Consider the following 23196-nt stretch of genomic DNA (forward strand, 5'->3'; position numbering starts at 1 on the left):
CACTCGTGACAAAAAATATGTCCAAATATTCAGATGATAAACACATTTTTTCCCACCACAGCTTGAAGTCATTATTGGGGTGATTTGTTAATTCATCAAATCACTTAAGCAGGAAACAGCACTACTGAATGAATCACTGGCATTTCAGGGCAACACATGACTCTGTCTGTGTGAGTAACTGGATTGTTTTTTTAACATTCTTTTCAACTGGGGTGATTTGGAAAGTAAGGTTAGGTAGTGCTGCAACAGCTTCAGAGAGTTCTCACTGTGCACTGTGACAACCAGACACTAGCTCACCGGGGAGGACGAGTGCAGACACTGATTCACAATCCTAAACGCACTCTACTATGCATTACATTACGTCATCTATGATCAGTCGAATGCATACTGCTTCGTAGGGTTATCGGCAGAGCAAATATTACTCGGAGAAAACCGCAACTTGCTTCACGTGAAACCCTACCTGTTTATTTATGTTCTCTGCAAAATGGGGAGACGTGCTTTTCAGAAGGGTTGCCAGGTCTTTGTAGACCTCGCTTGTTCTGTCATAGGCATTTTCCTCACCCTCCTGCCTTATGCCCTGTGAAGATGAAGATAACATTTTATGTATCAGATCAATACTACTAATACATAATACCATGAAGCTATTCACTGTTACTGGCAGAGACCCCTATAGACTAACTATAGGCTCAGTTGGATATCTGTCAGAACAACTGAGGTTAGAGAGGGTCAAAGTATCAAAATGCAGCTTCACAGGCTGGAATTCAACACCAGTGTGTACCGCCTGGACCCACATTATGTTAAACTGTAATCTTTTAGGTGTCATTTTTGTCAATATACCATCAATGTCATACATGTTGGAACACGGGTTTCAGTGTCCTGAATTGAACCATTTCCAGGTGAGGAAACAGGGAGACAGGAAATGTACTAACTCAGCCAATCAGGCAGTGACGGAGAGAGTGAAAGACGCTGAGGCATGTAAAATGTTTTCTTATGATTAATTGCAGACACGTTAAGGTCAATGGGGTGGTTGTAAATGTTTAACAACACAGGGCAAACTTGGAATTCCACCATGCAGTTAACGCTACTTCAGTACATAAATTCCAAAACTTTTCAGTGACACTTACCTAATGTTTTGGAAACTTTACGGGCTATCATTAACAGAAACGTTCTATATTTAAAAAAATTATATTCAGATTATTTTTAATTTGCCGTGCTTGTTCATAACAATTGGCAAACATACTGTGCTATAATATCTTGACTATTAATTGACCGATGCCTAAAGCATTTATGACAAAACACATCCTGTAGACTAAAAATAATATCTAATGCGGAGAATGGAATACTGTTGACTGAAATTCAGTTTATGGAAACTGAAACGAAAGGAGAAAATAAAGAGCGTTTCTTGCTGCAGGATTTCTGTTTGACAGTTTAAACATAATCCACAACTCATTTGGGTCTCAGTCTACGGGAAACTAGTGTTGATTCAGTGACACTAATCTATCTCTAGCTATCTTACCCCGTTGAGAAAGACTCCAGCTGTGCTGCAGGTGATGTGCAGGGGCTGAGTGTCACACGGCTTTATCACTAGGTAGCAAATCTCACCATGCACCTGCCTCCAAGGAGGAGTTCGACAGCCATTGGTGAACTCATAATCTGCAGAAAAATAAGAAGAGCATGTCAGTTCAGTGTACAATGTACGTTAAATCAATAGGATTTTACCATACAGTAGTAATGTCTCTATAGGGAATTAGGCCACATTGTGAGTTTTCCCTGAAGGTACAGAACGTATGAGGGGATCGAGAATTAGAGGGAAAATACAGTTCCAATACGGGTTCAAAGTGTGCAGCATCACAGGAGAAATCATCGCTGTTCCCTGAGCTGCCAGCGAAGATGACGGATCAACTCTACCTCAGAGAGAGCGGTACAGGGGCTGGCATCCCAAATGGCACACTATTCCATATTTAGTGCACTACTTTTGACCAGGGCCCATAGGGCTCAGGTCAAAATGAGTGCACTATATAGGGAACAGGGTGCCATTTGGGATGCAGTACAGGTCTGAAGACAGAAGACCAGGTTATTTAGAGCTCGCTGTGATTTCACTCCCTGATAAATCATCCTCTGAAAACAGCTACCCCGCAGAGCATCGTGACACACATACCACCTTATTTTAATGTGCCCGATATGACAGGTTGGAGACTATTTGCATAGAAGTTTTTTTCAAAAGACTGCATTTATCACTGGGGTGGTGCGTTTTCCACTGAACGGTTAATTGTTATGGCATCGCAAATGTGCCGCGCCGACTGAGGCAAGTGAAACAATCGATTGTCTCAGTACATCTGACATGTATAATGACTAACATGTTTTTCAGGGTTGAACACAGATATTTTGTATATCCTAGTATTACCCTCTAATAGCAAAAGAAAGAAAATGGGAAAGATAACTCAAACCTGATGTGTATTGAACAGACGTCAACACCCTTTTCTCCCCTTCACTGCAGAAGCTTTTCAGCAGCTCAACATCATTCTTCACTGTGGCAGGACTGAGCCTAACCTCCCTGTACAAAAAAACAACAAAAACAAATACAGACAATTCATCTTGGGCCCATTTGTGGTTGTTCTGTCTGGTAAGAAACAGTTTTTTAATCAGTAAAACCCATATGTTTGTACTTGTCTGAAGTGGGAGTGGGAGTCAGTGTGTGAATGAAGATAGATTGATTTGTTATTGATAGAGAATGCAGACAGAGGAGGAGGAAGGAAAGGCACCCACTGGGAGATCTGCTTGAGGGAGTTGCTGAGCAGCTGAGTGTCCAGCTGCTGCAGTAGGATGAGCAGCTTCACTTTGATCTCAGTCTCCTTGGCCTGGTCCCCCTCCTTTACCTTCTCCAGGAGACGCAGCACAGAGCTGTCCTCCCCCTCCACTGTGGCGAAGCTAGGTCCCAGCATCTTCGCAACAGGGTCTCTGTTGGCTACAAATTACAGTAAAAATGGTTAAGTCCATACATTTTTTTTTCACGTTTATTTTGCCAGATTGTCCCATTGAGGTCAAACGATGTAGGCCTATTTTAAGAAAGTCCAGGCCTAGGGTAATATAGACATACAGTAGATAATGTTTTCTTTTCTCAAACTAACATAGCTATTAGCAAGTACCACATTATGGCTTGGAGGGTACAGTAAATATGACTGAAGAATTGCAAACATAATCTGATGCCAGTTTCTAATTGGATGAAAGTAGACGATAACAAGGAGGACAAACAAATTATGCCTGTGGCTTATGGGAAGTATGCAGCTTTGACTATTTAGGATGCAAATGGGATGCAAAGTCTCATTCTGTGGTTGACATGGTTTACCTTCCAGGCAAGCTCGGACCTCCTTGAGCTGCTTATCCGTTGCCAGCTGCACTATTTTGGACAGCTGACTGAAGCTGTGCACAGAAATGCTCGGAGGGGTGAGCTGCAACATAGGATGCCCATCCCTGTCTGTTTCCTGTGACTTTACAGCGGGGCCACTGAAAATAGAGAAACACACATATTTTTAAGCATAAACTAGCAACACGCACACCGTTTTCCTTCTCTATCTATGCCTAGATACTTTTTCTATTCGGAGTCTATGCTAATATCATAAATATGCTTTTCGGAAGGAAAAGGGAATGTGAAATCTACAGTAAATGCACTTGTTTGGTTTCCCTTACAGAAAAAACACGTGTTCCACATGTCATCACGTAATCTCATGTGATTGCATGTGATCATGTGATCTTAGTTGAAGTTAATGTGATAACATGTAAAAGCAACATGCACAGAAAATTGGTCAGTTTTACCTAGAGTGGATTTTCCCATGTAACATTTCTAGTGTTGAGTCAGGTGTTAACTCTGTAAGTGTGAAATTAACACTCATTGGTGTAAAAGAACCCCAGTGTTGGTGGTAATAAGAAGTGTTAAACCAAAACCACGGCCATCATTATCCTATTTCCCTGCATGCTATATTGCAGGTTGATTATTAGAACTGTTTGTTTCAATATCTATATTTTTGCATGTATATTGATTGATTAATTCATCTTATGCTACTCAAATATAAATAACATAAATTTTTCTAAACTATTCCAATCTGTTACTTGGACTTATTGCACCCATTACTGAAATGGTTGTCACAGTTTCTCTGTTTAAGATAGTCTCATAGATAAAGAAAAAAAAAAAGTATAATATTGAGCTGACAAACAGGGTAGATAGAGGTGGTGGAGTGGCCATTTTTATAAAACATATTTTCTGTCTCTTTACTGAAATCCATGTCTCTTGCTAAATAAATGCCCGTAATAACGAGCTACTATCTTTAAGACTTTGTCTGGGGGAAAATGTATCCATAACTGTTAAAGGGATCTATCGTCCTCCTTCGGCTAACCTTTGTGCACTCGAGGAGTTAACTAGTTTGTTGTATTCCTTTACTAAATCAAAAGTTATTATCCTGGGTAACGTAAATTATGATTGGGAAATTGAGGCTTCGGACAATCTAAAAGACATGTGTAATGATCTAAACCTAACCCAGCTGGTGACTAAGCCTAATCTGATTATTATGTAACCACTCACATCGTTATCAGGAAATATTCCAAAAGTCTGGAAATCAGCTCTTGTGCTACCACTCCATAATGGCGGGGATAGTAGTGATCTTCATCATTATCACCCCATTTCAAGGCTTCCTTGTCTAGCTAAGATTCTTGAATCCTTGGTAAATGTACAACTTTGCTCTTTTTTATCTGAGAAATGTATGTTGAATGTAAACCAATCAGGGTTTAGGCCTGGGCATAGCACTATTACAGCAACCACTTCAGTTGTTAATGGTATTGTCAATGCTTCAGACACCTAAATGACGTGCTGCTTTGTTTGTGGACCTGTCAAAAGCTTTTGATACTGTTGATCATGCTATTTTATTGAATAAGTTGTCCTCAATAGGCCTGAGCTCTGACGCGTGTGAATGGTTTAATGATTATCTTAGTGACAGAACTCAGGCCATCGTGATTGATGGGGTTAAGTCTGCATTTCTTGATGTACCACAGGGGTCGATTTTGGGACCTGCTCTCTTCACTATTTAAATAAACACCATTAATCAAAAAGTAATTGCCCTCTTACACTCAATAACTGGTTGTGCCATCTTTAGCTGCAATGACTGCAACCTAATGCTTCCTGAAGTTGTTGATCAGTCTCTCACATCGCTGTGGAGGAATTTTGGCAAACTCTTGCATGCAGAACTGCTTTTTTCAAGTCCTGCCACAACATATCAATTGGGATTAGGTCTGGACTTTGACTAGGGCATTTCAAAACTTCAAATGTGTTGCTTTTTAACCATTTTCATGTAGACTTCATTGTGTGTTTTGGATCATTGTCTTACAGCATGACCCAAATGCGCTTCAGTTTCAGCTCACAGACAGATGGCCTGACATTCTCCTGTAGAATTCTCTGATGCAGAGTAGAATCCATGGTTCCTTCTATTAAGGCAAGTCGTTCAGGTCCTGAGGCAGCAAAGCATCCACAAACCATCACACTACCACCACCATGCTTGACCGTTGATATGAGGTTCTTACTGTGGAATGCAGTGTTTGGTTTTTGCCAGACATAATGGGACCCATCTCATCCAAAAAGTTGACTCAAGTTTGTCAAAAAGCACCTGGATGATCATCAAAACTCTTGGAAAAATGTTCTATGGACAGATGAGTCAAAAGTATAACTTTTTGGAAGACATGGGTCCAATATATATATGTGTATAATGTGCATATTCACAAGTGCATTCTGAAAGTATTCAGATCGCTTGACTTTTTCCACATTTTGTTACGTTACAGCCTTATTCTAAAGTGCATTTTTTTTTTTATGTTCTCATCAATCTACACACAATACCCCATAATGACAAAGCAAAAACAGATTTTTAGATTTTTTTGCAAATTTATTTAAAAAAATTTTTTAACGGAAATATCACATTTACGTAAGTATTTAGACCATTTACTCAGTACTTTGTTGAACCCCCTTTGGTAGTGATTACAGCCTGAAGTCTTCTTGGGTATGACGCTACAAGCTTGGCAAATCTGTATTTGGGGAGTTTCCCCCATTCTTCTCTGCAAATCCTTTCAAACTCTGTCAGGTTAGATGGGGAGCGTCGCTGCACAGCTATTTTCAGGTCTCTCCAGAGATGTTCCATCGGTTTCAAGTTCAGGCTCTGGCTGGGCCACTCAAGGACACTCAGAGACTTGTCCCGAAGCTACTCCGGCATTGTCTTGGCTGTGTGCTTAGGGTTGTTGTCCTGTTGGAAGGTGAACCGCCCCAGAATGAGGTACTGAGCACTCTGGAGAAGGTTTTCATCAAGGATCTCTCTGTACTTTGCTCCGTTCATATTTCCCTCGATCCTGACTAGTCTCCCAGTCCCTGTTGCTGAAAAACATCCGCACAACAGGATGCTGACACCACCATGCTTCACCGTAGGGATGGTGCCAGGTGTCCTCCAGACATGACGCTTAGCATTCAGGCCAAAGAGTTCAATCTTGGTTTCATCAAACCAGAGAATCTTGTTTCTCATGGTTTGAGTCCTTTAAGTGCCCTTTGGCAAACTCCAAGTGGGCTGTCATGTGCCTTTTATTAAGGAGTGGCTTCCGTCTGGCCACTCTACCATAAAGGCCTGATTGCTGGAATGCTGCAGAGATGGTTGTCCTTCTGAGAGATTCTCCCATCTTCACAGAGGAACTCTGGAGCTCTGTCAGAGTGACAATTGGGTTCTTGCTCACCTCCCTGACCAAGGCCTTTCTGTTCCGGATTGCTCAGTTTGGCCAGGGCCGCCAGCTCTAGGAAGGGTCTTGGTGGTTCCAAACTGTTTCCATTTAAGAATGATGGATGCCACTGTGTTCTTGGGGACCTTCAACGCGGCAGAAATGTTTTTGTACCCTTCCCCAGATCTGTGCCTCGACACAATCCTATCTCAGAGCTCTACGGACAATTCATTCGACTTCATGGCTTGGTGTTTGCTCTGACATGCACTGTCAACTGTTGGACCTTATGTAGACAAGGTGTGTGCCTTTCCAAATCATGTCCAATCAATTGAATTCACCACAGGTGGACTCTAATCAAGTTGTAGAAACATCTCAAGGATGATCAATTGAAACAGGATGCACCTAAGCTCAAGTTCAAGTCTCATAGCAAAAGGTCTGAATACTTATAAAAAACAGAAATACCTTATTTACATTTGTAATACATTTGCCAAAATTTCTAGAAACCTGTTTTTGCTTTGTCATTATGGGGTATTGTAATTTACTAATTTAACTAATACTAACTAATACTAATTTAACTAATACTAATTTAATCAATTTTAGAATAAGGCTGTAACATAACAAAATGTGGAAAAAGTCAAGGGGTCTGAATACTTTCCGAATGCACTGTATGTTGTATCATACAGGGCGCATTTGAAAAAAAGAGACTTAAGTATCGACATGTCTTCTCTGTTAAAATAAGGCTTAAATCAAAAAGATATATATATTTTTCTTCCCAACCCAGCAATCATTCTGAATGCAGGTTGGAGGTGAATAAATGGATTTCCCCATTGTGGCTGGATTCCAATAGGAATTACTCATCACTTTGCAAGACAGCATTACATTACTTGCAGGCCTAATATGGCCTGTAAACCATGAGTTTCAGGCCACTGTATTAGGGTAAATCTAGGCCCTCAAAATAAGGATATGATATGGGGGTTTTAAAGTAAGTGGTAAACTGCTGAGACAGAGTAAAAAATGTAACATGATCACTTCGTACTGACTTTTCAATATGAGGATTTGAACTCACAACTTCTGGATTTGACTATTCTCTCATCATTGATTTCATTTACTTATTTCAGCAATTTGAGGATTTTCTGTATTAGTCTGTTGGTGAGGCATATTAATCTGTTTTAATGTTACTCCTGATTCACTAAGATAAATATGTTTTTTCTTGAGTATATTTTTAAGCAGAGATTTACTTTACTTAAGTCCGAAGTGTAGAAAGACAGGTGAAATCAGTCATTGACACAGGCATGGTGGCATAGCAGGAAGATCGGAATGCAACGAACCAAGAGGTTATGAGTTCAAATCCCAGGTGATGACATGTTGAATAACAATTACTGTACAAATAAAAATACACAATTGAATAATGTATGCCAAAATGTTTCAAATATGTAAGTTGAAAACACTATGTTAAAAGTACTGTTTGTGTGTGTATCCTAACGACACATTTTTGTTTGCAGGGCATCACCTGTGAAATCTCATGTGGGGAAAAAAATGAATCTGCATTTGTACGGTTATATCGTCACATGTGAAAATCCACATATGAAATATCATCACATGTGAAGTGTTCCAAAAACACACGGTTTCACATTATTTCAGATGTGGAATTTCAGATCTGAAATAAAATTTCACTTGTGCAAAACGTGGAAAATTCACATGTGAAATCAAAGGGTTACTATTTACCAACTGTAGAATAACAACTAATCACATACAGACAGCCAGGGAAAAAAATAACAGACTTTTCTGATGAAGTAGTCTAGATGTTTCCTGTCCTACTGAAGTTGAACAGAAAACAAATACATTCAAGAACATAAATATGAGTCCTGCTGCAGGGCTCAAAATACGTTTAGACTCCATGACAACATCCCCAGTCAGTAACATTACACCAAGCACACAGGCAGCACAGCTTGCCTCATGATTACCTTATGTCATACTCTGTTTTGAAATCAGATGCCTCCAAAGAGGTAGTCCACTGGAGCGGCTCCTTGAACACATGCTTAGCCTCCTGAGGGTGTCTGGAGCTGAACTGTTCCACAAACTCCAGGATCTCTTTCAGCAGAGACTCGTTGACTGGAGTGATCTCCAGTTTTCCAATCCCAGAACTTGCTGTGGTCCATTGCGCTGCTCTGGTCAGCGCTACCCCCATGGTAGCAGCTGTGTGGGACTGGCAAAGTCCTGAAACGCTATGGTGGATTAATTGGTGACAATTACACTTTTAGCAACAAATGTCAACAAAATATTAAATCGCTAGCTACAGTTATAGTAGACTGGCAGATAAGACGGTATCGACCTGGCTAGCTAGCTATGTTAACAGCCGGTTATTGACTAATGTAACGTTAGCTAGCCAGCTGAACCCCGCGTTGCTTACATCCATCACATCCCAAACTTTTGAAAGGTGTTGACGCTTTCATACACAAAAAAACGAATAATTTGCAAATGTTTTAGCTAAGTGTACAGTAAACATTTATCTTTTACATATGACAACTTACCAGCTATTTGAAATTGTCTTCTATTTTGTTAGAGAACCCCGAGCTAGCTACCAATCAACGTTAGCAGTTAGTCGGTTTCCTTGGAAACAGACAAGCACCACTGCCTCCAGTTGCTAGGATACCGCTCAACAACATAGTGGGAGACGTGTCAAAAATGACATTAGTCAGAAACGCAAAACTCCATTGCTTCCTGCCTGCAGCCTGCTGGTGTGATATTTGCTTTAGCACAGCGTGAGTCTGATAATGCCTTCATAAGAATAGTTCATTTTTTTAAAGTAGAGAAAAATCCTCTAGGATTGCTGTATGGTTTGGCACTGCAGTGTTATGCAGACAAACATTCTGGGCAAACTGGAAACAGTCTATTTGAAGTAGATTTTTACCCATTTTGGCTCGGCAAATAAAGTAATTCAGACTTCATTCAAATAAAGTAATTCAGACTTCATTCATTCAGTCATTGAGAGCAACATCCTCTTACTGTATGAAAAGTGTTCATTTTCAAAACAAAAGCCACCTCACCTGGCTGTAATTTCAAAAGTTGAGTATGGAAATGATTTCATTATTTCAGGTTGGCAAAAAAAGAAGAAAGAAAAATCATCCAGGAGAGTGAGATAAAGGCATTGGTATGTTTTGAGACTGGTAGGCCACCCAAAAATCAGGCCTAGTTGATTAACCAGATCCGATTGCATATTTTTCCTTTTCAGGTAGATGCAAAAGGAAAATAACCAGAAGACTCTAACCCTTTGATTGTGCACCACTGTGGAACCTTCCATTCCTTTAACCTCACCAGAAGTGAGCTCAGAGTCAGACAGTTAATAGGGTGATCCACCCTCCACAGAAAGGTACCAAAACTCCATGGTTGCATCCCAAATGGCACCCTATTCCCTGCATATTTACCATGGGCTCCTCATATTGGCTAAGTGTGCCCCAGACCATGATTGATAACACTGGAGTATGTTTTCATTAGATTATAACCCCCTCTTTCCTACGCTGAATGAACTGCAACAATTTGTGCAAATATTCTCTCTCTCTCTATATATATATATATATATTTATATATATATATAATTATAACCAATAACAAATAATAATATAAAATGGCAGTAAATAATAAAATGAAATACAAAAATATCAATAAAATGGTAACAGTCAATAGTAGAATGTAATGTAATAAAAATCTAAATATGGAAAATGAAACTATAACTAAATAACGGTCATCTTCACCATTACATCAGTACTACAACTACTATCATCTCTCTGTGTGTGTGTGTGTCTCTCTCTGTGTGTGTCTCTCTGTGTGTGTGTGTGTGTGTGTGTGTGTGTGTGTGTGTGTGTGTGTGTGTGTGTGTGTGTGTGTGTGTGTGTGTGTGTGTGTGTGTGTGTGTGTGTGTGTGTGTGTGTGTCTCTCTCTCTCGTAGGTAACACGCTGGACAGAAATTATTGTAAGTCAGTCATGTGGGCTTGAGATATCCCTGGGGAGAAGCCGTAGCTCATCCCTGGAAGAAAGGGAAATCAAGAAACATCATCCTGAGGGTTGTTGTTGTTACAAGGGAGGATTTATGAGTTCCCCGTTTCAGGTATTTCATTTGGAACAAGGTAGTCTGTCTAAATTAAGAAGCATGGAGAGAAATCCACGTAGCCACAGCAGGGTGCCGGAGCAGTAGTGGTTTCGGGTACAGGAGTCCAGACAGGCTTGTGTAAGAGTTTGGAATGAAGCAAGGGGGAGAGAGAAGTGTAGAGTATGTGGGACAAAGAGAAAAGGTGAAATCCACGTAGCCACAGCAGGATGCCTGATCAGGTCAGTGGTTCGGGCAATGCAAGAGCCCAGATACACATGCTTGTGTATAGGACATAGAGGAAGGGGGGGGGGGGGGGGTGAGAGAGACAAAAAGAAAAGGAGAAATCCACATATCCACAGCAGGGTATTAGGTCAGGCTAAAAGGAGAGAGAGTGTACAGACTCAGGGCACAGGAGTCCAGACAGGAGCTTGGATAGAGGAAATGGGAAAAGAGAAACAGAGACAAAAGGACAAGGAGAATGAATGACTGCCTTAATATTTCTGGCTCAAGGACTCATTAGCAACTCTAATTTCTGTTTGTTAAAACGGCTAAATGGAACCGTCTGGGGCTTCCAGAACCTTTTCAAAAACAAATATGGCTCTGCGGTCTAGGGCACCTGCTGGGTCTTAGATGCACTTAGCATTTAACTTAATACACCCAAATAAACAAAACCAGTCTCCATGCTTCTGCTCCAATGCTTGACTGGAGCAGTTGAATGAATTGCATGGGAACATGCTGAGGACTTCTGAAGAAAGGTATTGTGTGCCAGGTACATTGCTATCATGATTCCATCCGTCCACAGTGTACTCAATACTCAAACTGTTTAAACTGAAATTAAACAAGTGATGAAGAGTATGGACTACTCTTCCTCCTCCTGTTGAGGTAGTATAACACCATATCTCCTGCTCTAGTCTTCCTCCTGTTGAGGTAGTATAACACCACAACTCCTGCTCTAGTCTTCCTCCTGTTGAGGTAGTATAACACCATATCTCCTGCTCTAGTCTTCCTCCTGTTGAGGTAGTATGACACCACATATCCTGCTCTAGTCTTCCTCCTGTTGAGGTAGTATAACACCATATCCTGCTCTAGTCTTCCTCCTATTGAGGTATTATAACACCATATCTCCTGCTCTAGTCTTCCTCATGTTGAGGTAGTATAACACCATATCTCCTGCTCTAGTCTTCCTCCTGTTGAGGTAGTATAACACCACAACTCCTGCTCTAGTCTTCCTCCTGTTGAGGTAGTATAACACCATATCTCCTGCTCTAGTCTTCCTCATGTTGAGGTAGTATAACACGATATCTCCTGCTCTAGTCTTCCTCATGTTGAGGTAGTATAACACCATATCTCCTGCTCTAGTCTTCCTCCTGTTGAGGTAGTATAACACCATATCTCCTGCTCTAGTCTTCCTCCTGTTGAGGTAGTATAACACCATATCTCCTGCTCTAGTCTTCCTCATGTTGAGGTAGTATAACACCATATCTCCTGCTCTAGTCTTCCTCATGTTGAGGTAGTATAACACCATATCTCCTGCTCTAGTCTTCCTCATGTTGAGGTAGTATAACACCATATCTCCTGCTCTAGTCTTCCTCATGTTGAGGTAGTATAACACCATATCTCCTGCTCTAGTCTTCCTCCCAGATACACTCACACAGTCCAGAGAACTCGTATTATTGCAGGCTTCATGTCAAGTGCAGTTCAGCACAGGTCAGGGCCGTGGTTAAGTTAACTCGGGTTGCAGCGCAAATGGAAACCTATACCCTATATATTGCACTACTTTTGACCAGGGCCCATAGGGAATAGGGTGCCGTTTGGGATGCAAGCCCATAGGACGGGCCAGGCAAGGAATGAGGTGACACTGGTCACAATAATGAGCAAGTGCAAGATCTGTCACACACATTTCAGATATATGACATTTCCAAAATAGAAAATAGTAAAAATAGCCAAAACAGTTCTAACAAGAGGAGAACATTGTATTACCGTATACTCCTGTTATAAAGCTGTAGACTTTCTTCTATAATCTGCTGAGTCTTGTAGGGACAGGGAGTTCGGTGGTGCAAATGTTGCTCTGAGAGAGATTCAGGTCTGAGTGACTAGCAGTATGATGAACAAGAGACTTGGTGACTTGTCTTATAACTTTTTCCAGGGAACAATTTAGAGTGGCCCTAGAGTACAGTGCCTAAGGGCACTGCAAATAGGGATATTTTTTATATTTTACTACCTCACCCCCGTAGCAGCTTGATTTTATCATTAGATATAAACGGGGTATAAACAGGATTTGGGTCATTATAAATAATCACCCAGTTTATTGACTGTTTGGACAGGCAGTATTATAGATGAGTAACTGTGGATTCCCACCAACATGGAAAATACATAAGTGCTTCTGGTTCTTGGTTCAGTGAGGACGGACTGATAGGTGAGGCAGACATAGACAGAGGTGCCAAAGAAAACTGCACTTAATTTTACTTCACTGACAAACCCAGGCTGGAGAGCATCTCATTATTAATGGGCCGTTAAGTATGTGTGTGTGTGTGTGTGTGTGTGGCGATTCACGGGTGCTGCTTATTGAAATATTTTCAAATGGTTTGATATGAGGGTAATACAAATGGATCAACATACGTTGTGTCAACGTCAGTGAATCGGAAATACCTCGATATCTATATAACCTTTGTTTTTTCTAAATAATAGCTACATCAGTAAAGAACTAGGAACTCCAGCCAAAGGCAATCAAACCTCTCTAGAATAAGACCCACTCAGATACGGCCCATGAATCAAAACATTGTTAACCAATTGTGATGAAGGGAAATCAAGGGCAACTGTGCAATATAAAGCAATAAAGTCCATTATATCTACACTAAACTAGTCTCACTGTAAGAAAAACAAAACCAGATACTGTTGAAACGGTTTGCTCTGTAACAATGAATATCATTGCTTGGGCTTCTTATGGATGTAAACCTGTAATTGTGGTATTTCAAGTGCTGTGTATATATTTCAAGTTGTTGGTGCCAATGCTTTCTTTGGAGCAGCTGGTTGCTTGTCAAATATAGAAGTAAAACAAGATTCATGAATACATAGATTTATGGAATGGAATGACTTTGAATCTGTATGTATTAAAACCAATTGTTGTTTATTTTGCTATTTGGTGGCACTGGCAAAACCCCACCAATACCTCTGCTAAATCCTGTACCACTTTTACAAGTGGTTTTGAATTCAAAAAATGAAATTGAACTAGCACTGTCAAACCTCAAAACATATCTTTTAGAAAATCATATCATCATAAAGTTGAATATTTCCAGCCGTTTCAAATGATTGATGTCCACACTGCCATCACCAGAAATGCATTTGAAATCCACAAGCTGTCATTTAATGTAAAAATAGAACGAAAAAGCTGACCATGTTTTTATCTGACCAGGTTTCCCGTGACATCAGCAGGTAGCCCCGCTGTTAAGAGTGTTGGGCCAGTCACTGAAAGGTCATTGTTTTGAATCCCTGAGCTGACTGGGTGAAAAAACGGTCAATGTGCCCTTGAGCAAGGCACTTAACACTAATTGCTCCTGTAAGTCGCTCTGGATAAGAGCATCTGTTAAATGACCAAAATGTAAAATGTCAACCTGTATATAAACGTAAATGCATTGTAGGGCCTAATAGACAGTATGAACATACATTAGCATGATACTACAAGCAACATTGTGTTATCATGTTTGCGGTAAACATGTTACTGTGAACAAATCCAATTATTTAGTCCTAATAGTTTGTCATTTAGTTGTTTTGGGGTTAAGAGGAAAACGCTTGCATCTACTGTCCAAAGTGATATTGGACTTCACAGATGTTGGACAGTTGTCGTAACCATTGTTGGGGAATGTCCCCTATCCTGCTTCCTGATTGGTTCATCTGAGGTCAGACAGGTTGGCTCCAACCACACCTATTTACCAGCTCAGCTAGTATCCCTGAGCTCAGCTAGTATCCCTGAGCTCAGCTAGTATCCCTGAGCTCAGCTAGTATCCCTGAGCTCAGCTAGTATCCCTGAGCTCAGCTTGTATCCCTGAGCTCAGCTAGTATCCCTGAGCTCAGCTAGTATCCCTGAGCTCAGCTTGTATCCCTGAGCTCAGCTAGTATCCCTGAACTCAGCTTGTATCCCTGAGCTCAGCTAGTATCCCTGAGCTCAGCTAGTATCCCTGAGCTCAGTTAGTATCCCTGAGCTCAGCTAGTATCCCTGAGCTCAGCTAGTATCCCTGAGCTCAGCTAGTATCCCTGAGCTCAACTAGTATCCCTGAGCTCAACTAGTATCCCTGAGCTCAGCTTGTATCCCTGAGCTCAGCTATTATCCCTGATTTGACCAAGTACCACTCTGCCATCCCTGTTGCCTCTCACCATACACCCCCCCTCTCTCTTTTTCTCTCCTCTCGCCTGGGGCCTCATTTATAACCATTGCCGAAATTTCACACAAAATGTCTGCGTGTGCCATTTCTGAAAGGTCTGCACACCAAAGATATTGAGATTTATAAAATTCGCACAGGCCATAGGAATGTTTCCCGTTATAAATCAATTATGTCCTGAAACTGTGTGAGTATGAAAGAGCATTATAACTCAGCCTGGAAAACACAATTTGTCTTTTAGGGTGACAATAACACCCTTTATTTGCTGTAGAAATTGGAACTATTGGCATTAGGCCACGGCATGCAAAATATGAATGGTTTGTCTTTCAATAGATTCTTGGATTTCTATGTCCTGCCTTGGTATAGGCTCTGAGATTAAATAGGCACTAATGTTGTGTTCCTATCGCACAGCAATACTGTAGCTTACCCATACCTCCAAAAGACATATGCTTGGGGTCTATTGTAAATAGAATGTGTTTAATCTTTAGCAGTAATTTATGCAGTATCTGGAAAAGTTTCTGAAAGAGAAAACAATTGCACATTTTTGTGGACCTGTCAGTGTAACAGTACAGCTTCCATCCCTCTCCTCGCCCCTACCTGGGCTCCAACCAAGGACCCTCTGCACACATCAACAACAGCAACCCACGAAGCACCGTTACCCATCGCTCCACAAAAGGTGCGGGGAACAACTACTTCAAGGTCTCAGAGCGAGTGACGTCACCGATTGAAACACTATTAGCGCGCACCCTGCTAACTAGCTAGCCATTTCACACCGGTTAAAATCAGCAGAGTTCATAGGAAATCAGTCAATTGAAATAAATTCATTAGGCCCTAATCTCTGGATTCCACATGACTGGGAATAAAGATATGCATCTGTTGGTCACAGATATCTTTAAAAAATAAAGTAGGTGCATGGATCAGAAAACCAGTCAGTATCTGGTGTGACCACCATTTGCCTCATGCAGCGCGACACATCTCCTTCGCATAGAGTTGATCAGGCTGTTGATTGTGGCCTGTGGAATATTGTCCCACTCCTCTAAATTGGCTGTGTGAAGTAGCTGGATATGGCCAGGAACTGGAACACCCTGTCCTACACGTCGATCCAGAGCATCCCAAACATGCTCAATGGGTGACATGTCTGGTAAGTATGCAGGCCATGGAAGAAATGGTGCATTTTCAGCTTTCAGGAATTGTATACAAATCCTTGCGACATGGGGCCGTGATGAATGGCACGACAATGGGCCTCAGGATCTCCTCACGGTATCTCTGTGCATTCAAATAGCCATCGATGAAATGCAATTGTGTTCGTTGTCTGTAGCTTATACTTGCCCATACAATAACCCCACCGACACCACGGGGCACTCTGTTCACAACGTTGACATCAGCAAACCGCTCACCCACACAACGCCATAAACGCCGTCTGCCAGGTACAATTGAAACCGGGATTCTTCCGTGAAGAACACACTTCTGTGGCTATCGAAGGAGAGCATTTGCCCACTGAAGTCGATTATGATGCCGAACTGCAGTCAGGTCAAGACCCTGGTGAGGACTACGAACACGCAGATGAGCTTCCCGAGACTGTTTCTGCCCGTGTCTGACAGTTTGTGCAGAAATTCTTCGGGTGCGCAAACCAGTATCATCAGCTGTCCGGGTGGTTGGCCTCAGACGATCCCGCAGGTGAAGAAGCCGGGTGTGGAGTTCCTAGGCTGGCGTGGTAACACGTGGTCTGCGGGTGGATGGATTATTTTGGCAAATGTAGAAATGCTCACCAACAGGGATGTAAACAAATGTGTGCAACATTTTAGAGAAATACGCTTTTTATCCATATGGAACATTTTTGAGATCTTTCAATTCAGCTCTGGAATCATTGGATCAATACTTTACATGTTGCGTTTATATTTTTCTTCAGTATATTGTCTAGGCTAATAGGTCCAATTAAATGACAGATTCGCATGATAAATTGTATTATGGCTCCTTTGGGAATATGAAGCCATCATGGCCAGAAAAGGTGAGGAATGTATTACGGTTATGAAAAATATCTAATTCAAATGAAATATAAACAGATTCTCACTCTGCTCACTAACTGCACATGTCTGCATTCTTGTTAATATGTTTTCTAGTTTTTATTTTTTATGAATAAGCTTTTCATCACATCCCAAATTTGCACAAAATACTTGCCAGCTTGCAATACAATATTTCAACCACTAGCAGATGTGTGTAGGCATGGTCTAAAGTTAGCGAGGAGGTGAGCACATTCTCATGTCAAGTTAATTTTCTATAAATGCCAACTTCTGCGTGAAAACTGGTGCACGCACATTTTGGGGTCTATTTTGTACTTATGTAAGGTTTATAAATGAGGTCCCTGGAGATACCAGCTGGTTCTACTATTTCAAAGTCATTCAGCATGCAAAAACACAGATCTTCACTCACTTCTCTCCTCCCCTCTCCCTCCCGTCCTCCATCCTTCCCTCCTCACTACCTCAGTCTCTCACAGCGTAATTATTATTTTGAAACTGCGGTGTGAAGAGCTGTCCATGCTTGGCGCTGCCTCACTCGCTAACACTTGGGGAGGTTTAATACAATTTGACTTGTGTTTTATAATCTTCCCTGGAAGACATCAGGGCCTCTTTGTTCCTCCGCCTGTCTGTCTGTCTGTCAGTCTATCTCAGCATGAACAGGCAGAGAGAGGCACTGCCATGTGCCGCGAGGAGAGGTGGAGAGAGGAGGAGGGGGGGGAGACGGGCACTGGCATGTGCAGAGAGAGGTGGATAGAGGGAGGGGAGAAGTACTGTAGGAAAGGAGAGGGGTTCTTGAGTCGGGCGCTCCTCCCTCCCAACCATTGGTTGAGGAGGTGCTTGTTGAGTGCTTATGTTGCAGCCGCTCCAGCGATTGCACCCAGCTCGTCATAGCTAAGTGAGATGCAGACAGAGGGAAAAGAAGCCAGTAAATGGATAACTATGACTCTCTGGAAATAATGGCACTTCAGTTAGTTAGGCAGGCAAGAAAAGTCACACGAGAAGACAAGGGTTTCCTGTTAACAGACAAGAAGTGTTAATAAACAGAAGTCTGTAGTTGTGTCCCAAATGGCCCCCTATTCCCTATGTAGTGCATGTCTATTGACCAGGGCCCATAGGGCATCCATTTGGAACGCATGATGTGTAAAGTCTGTTCAAAGGGGAAGTCCACTAGACAAGTCACGTTAAGGGAAAATCCATCAGTGCACTCACTGACTTTGAAGTCAGGAACTTGGAAATACGATTTGTTATAGAGTATAGTGAGTTGCTAAATGTTGAAGGCCTATGAACGCCAGAGGAGACTCTCAAAGAGTGGAGAGCGTTCCAATGCTAACAATGTAGCTAGTCTAATCACAGAACACAGAGGACCAATCAGTCTGTCTACAGGCTTCGTGTGAGCCGCTCCGCTCCAGAGAGAGAGGGTGCTGGAACTGGACCCGGCCTCGTGCCTGCCGGCCTGCTCTGGGGACCTTCGATGTGGGCTGTAGAGTTGGAGAGCCAGGCTGCTGCTGGGCCTCCACAAGGCTGCGGGTAGTTCCCATTTCCCTTTCCAAAGGGCTGGGTTCAGAGGGTGGCGGTGGGTGCGCCCTGTCTGTCAACCCCGCACAACCAAGCCAGTGGATGATCACTCATTATGGGCTGTTAGAAACCCCGTTCCCTTCAGACCTCAGCCAAAGTCCACCAGCACTCCACTCCCAAGACCACTCACACACCACTCCCCAACATCAACACCTGTTAACACATGACACACCGACCAGCACACTGACAGACTGCCTTCACCTTCCTGCGTTCTGCTCCCACTTCTGTCTTTTACGAACTAGAACCTCACTGCATCTCCTTCCTCTTTCAACTGCATGCCGGTCTCTCAAAGAGACACAAACAAAACGGTCAGCCATTTTTTTGCGATGTGTTTTCAGGCCATTTTCTTCACTGGATTTGCTCACATTTTAAGGAAGGTGAACATTGAAGGCCGTCGGTTTATTAGCCTCGGCTTTGGCCACTTAAGGTACAACTAACGTTATCCACGTCCAAAGGTGAGCTGCTGCTTCACAGCTCTTACCACCTGGTTCTGCTCATATGAGTCCCGTCCGGTTTGACAGTTTAACGCCGTGGCAGCTGAGATCTTCTCACAACCCTGCACCTTACTACCTACAGTCGTATGAAAAAGTTTGGGCACGCCTGACAATTTCCATGATTTCCATTTATAAATAATTGGGTGTTTGGATCAGCAATTTCATTTTGATCTATCAAATAACTGATGGACACAGTAATATTTCAGTAGCGAAATTAGGTTTATTGGATTAACAGAAAATGTGCAATATGCATCAAAACAAAATTAGACAGGTGCATAAATTTGGGCACCCCAATAGAAAAATCACATCAATATTTAGTAGAGCCTCCTTTTGCTAAAATAACAGCCTCTAGACGCTTCCCCATAGCCTCTAATGAGTGTCTGGATTCTGGATGAAGGTATTTTGGACCATTCCTCCTTACAAAACATCTCCAGTTCAGTTAGGTTTGATGGTTGCCGAGCATGGACAGCCCGCTTCAAATCATCCCACACATTCTCAATGATATTCAGGTCTGGGGACTGGGATGGCCATTCCAGAACATTGTACTTGTTCCTCTGCATAAATGCCCGGGTAGATTTTGAGCAGTGTTTTAGGTCGTTGTCTTGTTGAAATATCCAGCACCGGCGTAACTTCAACTTTGTGACTGATTCTTCAACATTATTCCCAAGAATCTGCTGATATTGAGTGGAATCCATGCGACCCTCAACTTTAACAAGATTCCCAGTACCGGCACTGGCCACACAGCCCCACAGCATGATGGAACCCCCACCAAATTTGACTGTGGGGAGCAAGTGTTTTTCTTGGAACTCTGCATAACGCCCCTTGTTATGACCAAATAACTCAATCTTTGTTTCATCCACAGCACCTTATTCCAAAATGAAGCTGGCTTGTCCAAATGTGCGTTTGCATACCTCAAGCGACTCTGTTTGTGGCGTGTGTGCAGAAAAGGCTTCTTCCGCATCACTCTCCCATACAGCTTCTCCTTGTGCAAAGTGCGCTGAATTGTTGAACGATGCACAGTGACACCATCTGCAGCAAGATGATGTTGTAGGTCTTTGGAGGTGGTCTGGGGGCTGTTTTTGACCGTTCTCACCATCCTTCGCCTCTCCGATATTTTACTTGGCCTGCCACTTCTGGCCTTAACAAGAACTGTGCCTGTGGTCTTCCATTTCCTCACTATGTTCCTCACAGTGGACACTGACAGCTTAAATCTCTGCGATAGCTTTTTGTAGCCTTCCTCTAAACCATAATGTTGAACAATCTTTGTTTTCAGGTCATTTGAGAGTTGTTTTGAGGCCCCCATGTTGCCACTCTTCAGAGGAGAGTCAAAGAGAACAACAACTTGCAATTGGCCACCTTAAATACCTTTTCTCATGATTGGATGCACTTGTCTATGAAGTTACAGGTATTCAAATCAACAGAATGACAAGGATGCCCACATTTTTGCATAGCCTATTTTTCACATCTGATTTAATTTCATACAACTTAATATTGCTACACTAAAAATCTTTGTCTGGACAATACCCCAGTACTCAGCTTTTATTAGAAAATGAATGGCATGCCACTGTGATCATGTTCTGTGACGACAGAGTAAATTATTATTCAGCCTCAGAGGGGTGCCCAAACCTTTTCATACGACTGTATATAGTGTACTACTTTTGAGCAGAGCCCTATGGGATATAGGCCAGACCTGGTCAAAAGTAGTGTACTACATAGGGAATAAGGTACCATTTGGGAGGCATCCCCTGTCCCCTCCAACCAGGTCTGGCCGTATATATCTGCCCAGCAGGCCTTACAGCTGAGGACCCAGTCACTTGTCTGCTCAGCGCATATGGCCCTGACCCCGCCGATGACTCTTTACTGGCGATTACATCACCTTGTAAAGGGACACGACCCAATACAATATCATACTGTTATTCTTCCCCAGCAAACCAGACAGGTCTCTCTGTCTGGACCTCTCTCCCGCTCCCTCCCACTTTTTCCACCTCCTGTGTTTTACACATTCATTGTATCATGTGAGTTCCCATCTTGTCGCTCAGGCGAGTCAGTCAGGGGGAACCGCTGATTGGAAATAATAACACACTCACGTGTGTGCGTGCCGTTGTTTGTGTGTGTGTCTGTCTGACCACCCTCCACACTCCTAAGAGAAATGAGAGGGACATCTTGTCAAAACAAGGCCTGTGAGTGAGTGTTCTTCCCTGGGTGAGTCCAGGGGCTCTGGGCTGTAGGCTTTGGGAGCGAAGCGAGACACGGCGAGGTGCGGCGAGGGACGTCCTGGTGATTGCCATGACCTGGCCCAGTCATCGTCACGCTAAGGGCCTCCCTTTCCATCTGGACCTGGGTCTCTGCTCGCATCCCAAATGGCATCCTATTCCCTATTTAGTGCACTACTTTTACCAAGGCCCTGGTCAAAAGTAGTGTACTAAATAGGGAATATGGTGCCATTTGGGATTCATGTCTCTGTGTTACAGAGGTGTCAAACAGCAACAGCCTCAACCCTGCCTCTGAGAACACAACTGGCGCCACCGATATGACGCTACACGTCTCTCACACGTCTCCTACAAGGCCAGTCTGGCCAATTGTATCCCAGGAAAAGTATGGGTTTTATCAGCATGCCGTGCTTCGTTGGAATGTTTTGTTGCTTCCTGGTTTGGAACACGCCAGGCAAAGCATTTCACAGTTTCCTTGAGTTGAGGCAACGTCAGAATCGGAGGCTGAGCATACACAGTCTTTATAGGAGCAACTTAAGATACTGTATGCCAATCGTCTAAAATGTAATTAGCACATGGCCATGGAGCTGAATCTGATTTCATTGAGTGTGATTTTGATCAGATTTCAATGCGTGTGTGGCGTGTGCAGTGTAAGACCATTGAAAAAAATCTACAATCACTTTCTCTATTGAAAAACACACTTTTCATGTCTCATCTATTCCTATGGCCTAAGAAAGTATCTTTATTATTGGCTAGTACAGTGGTGAACTTTGATATGACAACAGGATGGTTTTGTACTCTCACTTCACACGAGCATGGAAATAAAATATTCCATAAACACAGCAAACTATGGTATGAAATAAATTAGGAAAACCATGAAACATATTATTTTGAGTAGTCGCCACAGCAGAGCGCTAAGGTAGATGGGCCTACAGAGACATTTAAACAGTAAAGGTTCGCAGGTATCGCAGGCAGAGCAGAGGTCCGTGTCCGGTCCCAGTGCTGGGTGTATGCGTGTTTATTTGCGTCAGCATGCTGCTGAGATGTGGTGGTAACTCGAGAACCCTCTACAGTAGAACGGCTATAAACGACTGATGATCAGGCTTCGCTGTTATAAGCTTAACATCATGACTGACTACACAGGGTCAGTGTGGCTACCAGCCTACTTCTGCGCTCTGCTCTGTACTCACATCCAAGCTGGACTGGTCCCACCAACACATTCCTCTGTGGATGGATGTATATGGGCTGATTTTTGTTTAATAAATTTTTTACATGTGGTCGGGCTAACCAACAAGTTCAAACCAGAGCCTGGTTGTAAAGTTATTATAAAGTGGCATGATGAGAAACTTACCCATTAGGCTCTGAAACACAAAACTAAAGTAAAGTGACATAGTAAAAATATATAAATAACATTTTTAGAGGTGGTCTTTTCCCCCTTCACAACACCACAGAGACTGTGCTAATTTCTCTGCACAACAAGGCAGTCCTCCCTCGACCGCCATACCTCTAACTTTAAACATGATAGTTTCTGTCTAAATAATTAAGAACTGGGTACAGAGAGGTTGAGGGGAAGTTTAAGAAAATACAGGTGGACAGTTTTGTGTCGCCGTAACATAGTCAATGTGTTCACACAGCCTCGGTCCCTCGACCCTGTTTTACCTCCACACGTCAGAGGAAATTCCACTAATACTAACGATG

General features: G+C 42.4%; 1 protein-coding gene across 1 annotated transcript in view; it reads right to left on the minus strand.

Moving 5' to 3' along the window:
• odad2 (outer dynein arm docking complex subunit 2) overlaps positions 1–9350 on the minus strand; it is a 77805-nt gene extending 68455 nt beyond the window's left edge. The window contains exons 1-7 of the mRNA XM_071415150.1: positions 9270–9350; positions 8703–8955; positions 3347–3504; positions 2767–2965; positions 2448–2554; positions 1517–1653; positions 461–577 (exon numbers count right to left, since the gene is read on the minus strand). Of these exons, the coding sequence (XP_071271251.1) occupies positions 461–577; positions 1517–1653; positions 2448–2554; positions 2767–2965; positions 3347–3504; positions 8703–8926 (942 nt within the window). The 5' untranslated portion in view covers positions 8927–8955; positions 9270–9350. The remainder of the gene's footprint in view (positions 1–460; positions 578–1516; positions 1654–2447; positions 2555–2766; positions 2966–3346; positions 3505–8702; positions 8956–9269) is intronic.
• Between the last annotated feature and the right edge of the window lie 13846 nt (positions 9351–23196).

This window comes from Salvelinus alpinus, chromosome 8, assembly GCF_045679555.1.
Source record: "Salvelinus alpinus chromosome 8, SLU_Salpinus.1, whole genome shotgun sequence".
In the NCBI taxonomy this organism is placed as follows: domain Eukaryota; kingdom Metazoa; phylum Chordata; class Actinopteri; order Salmoniformes; family Salmonidae; genus Salvelinus; species Salvelinus alpinus.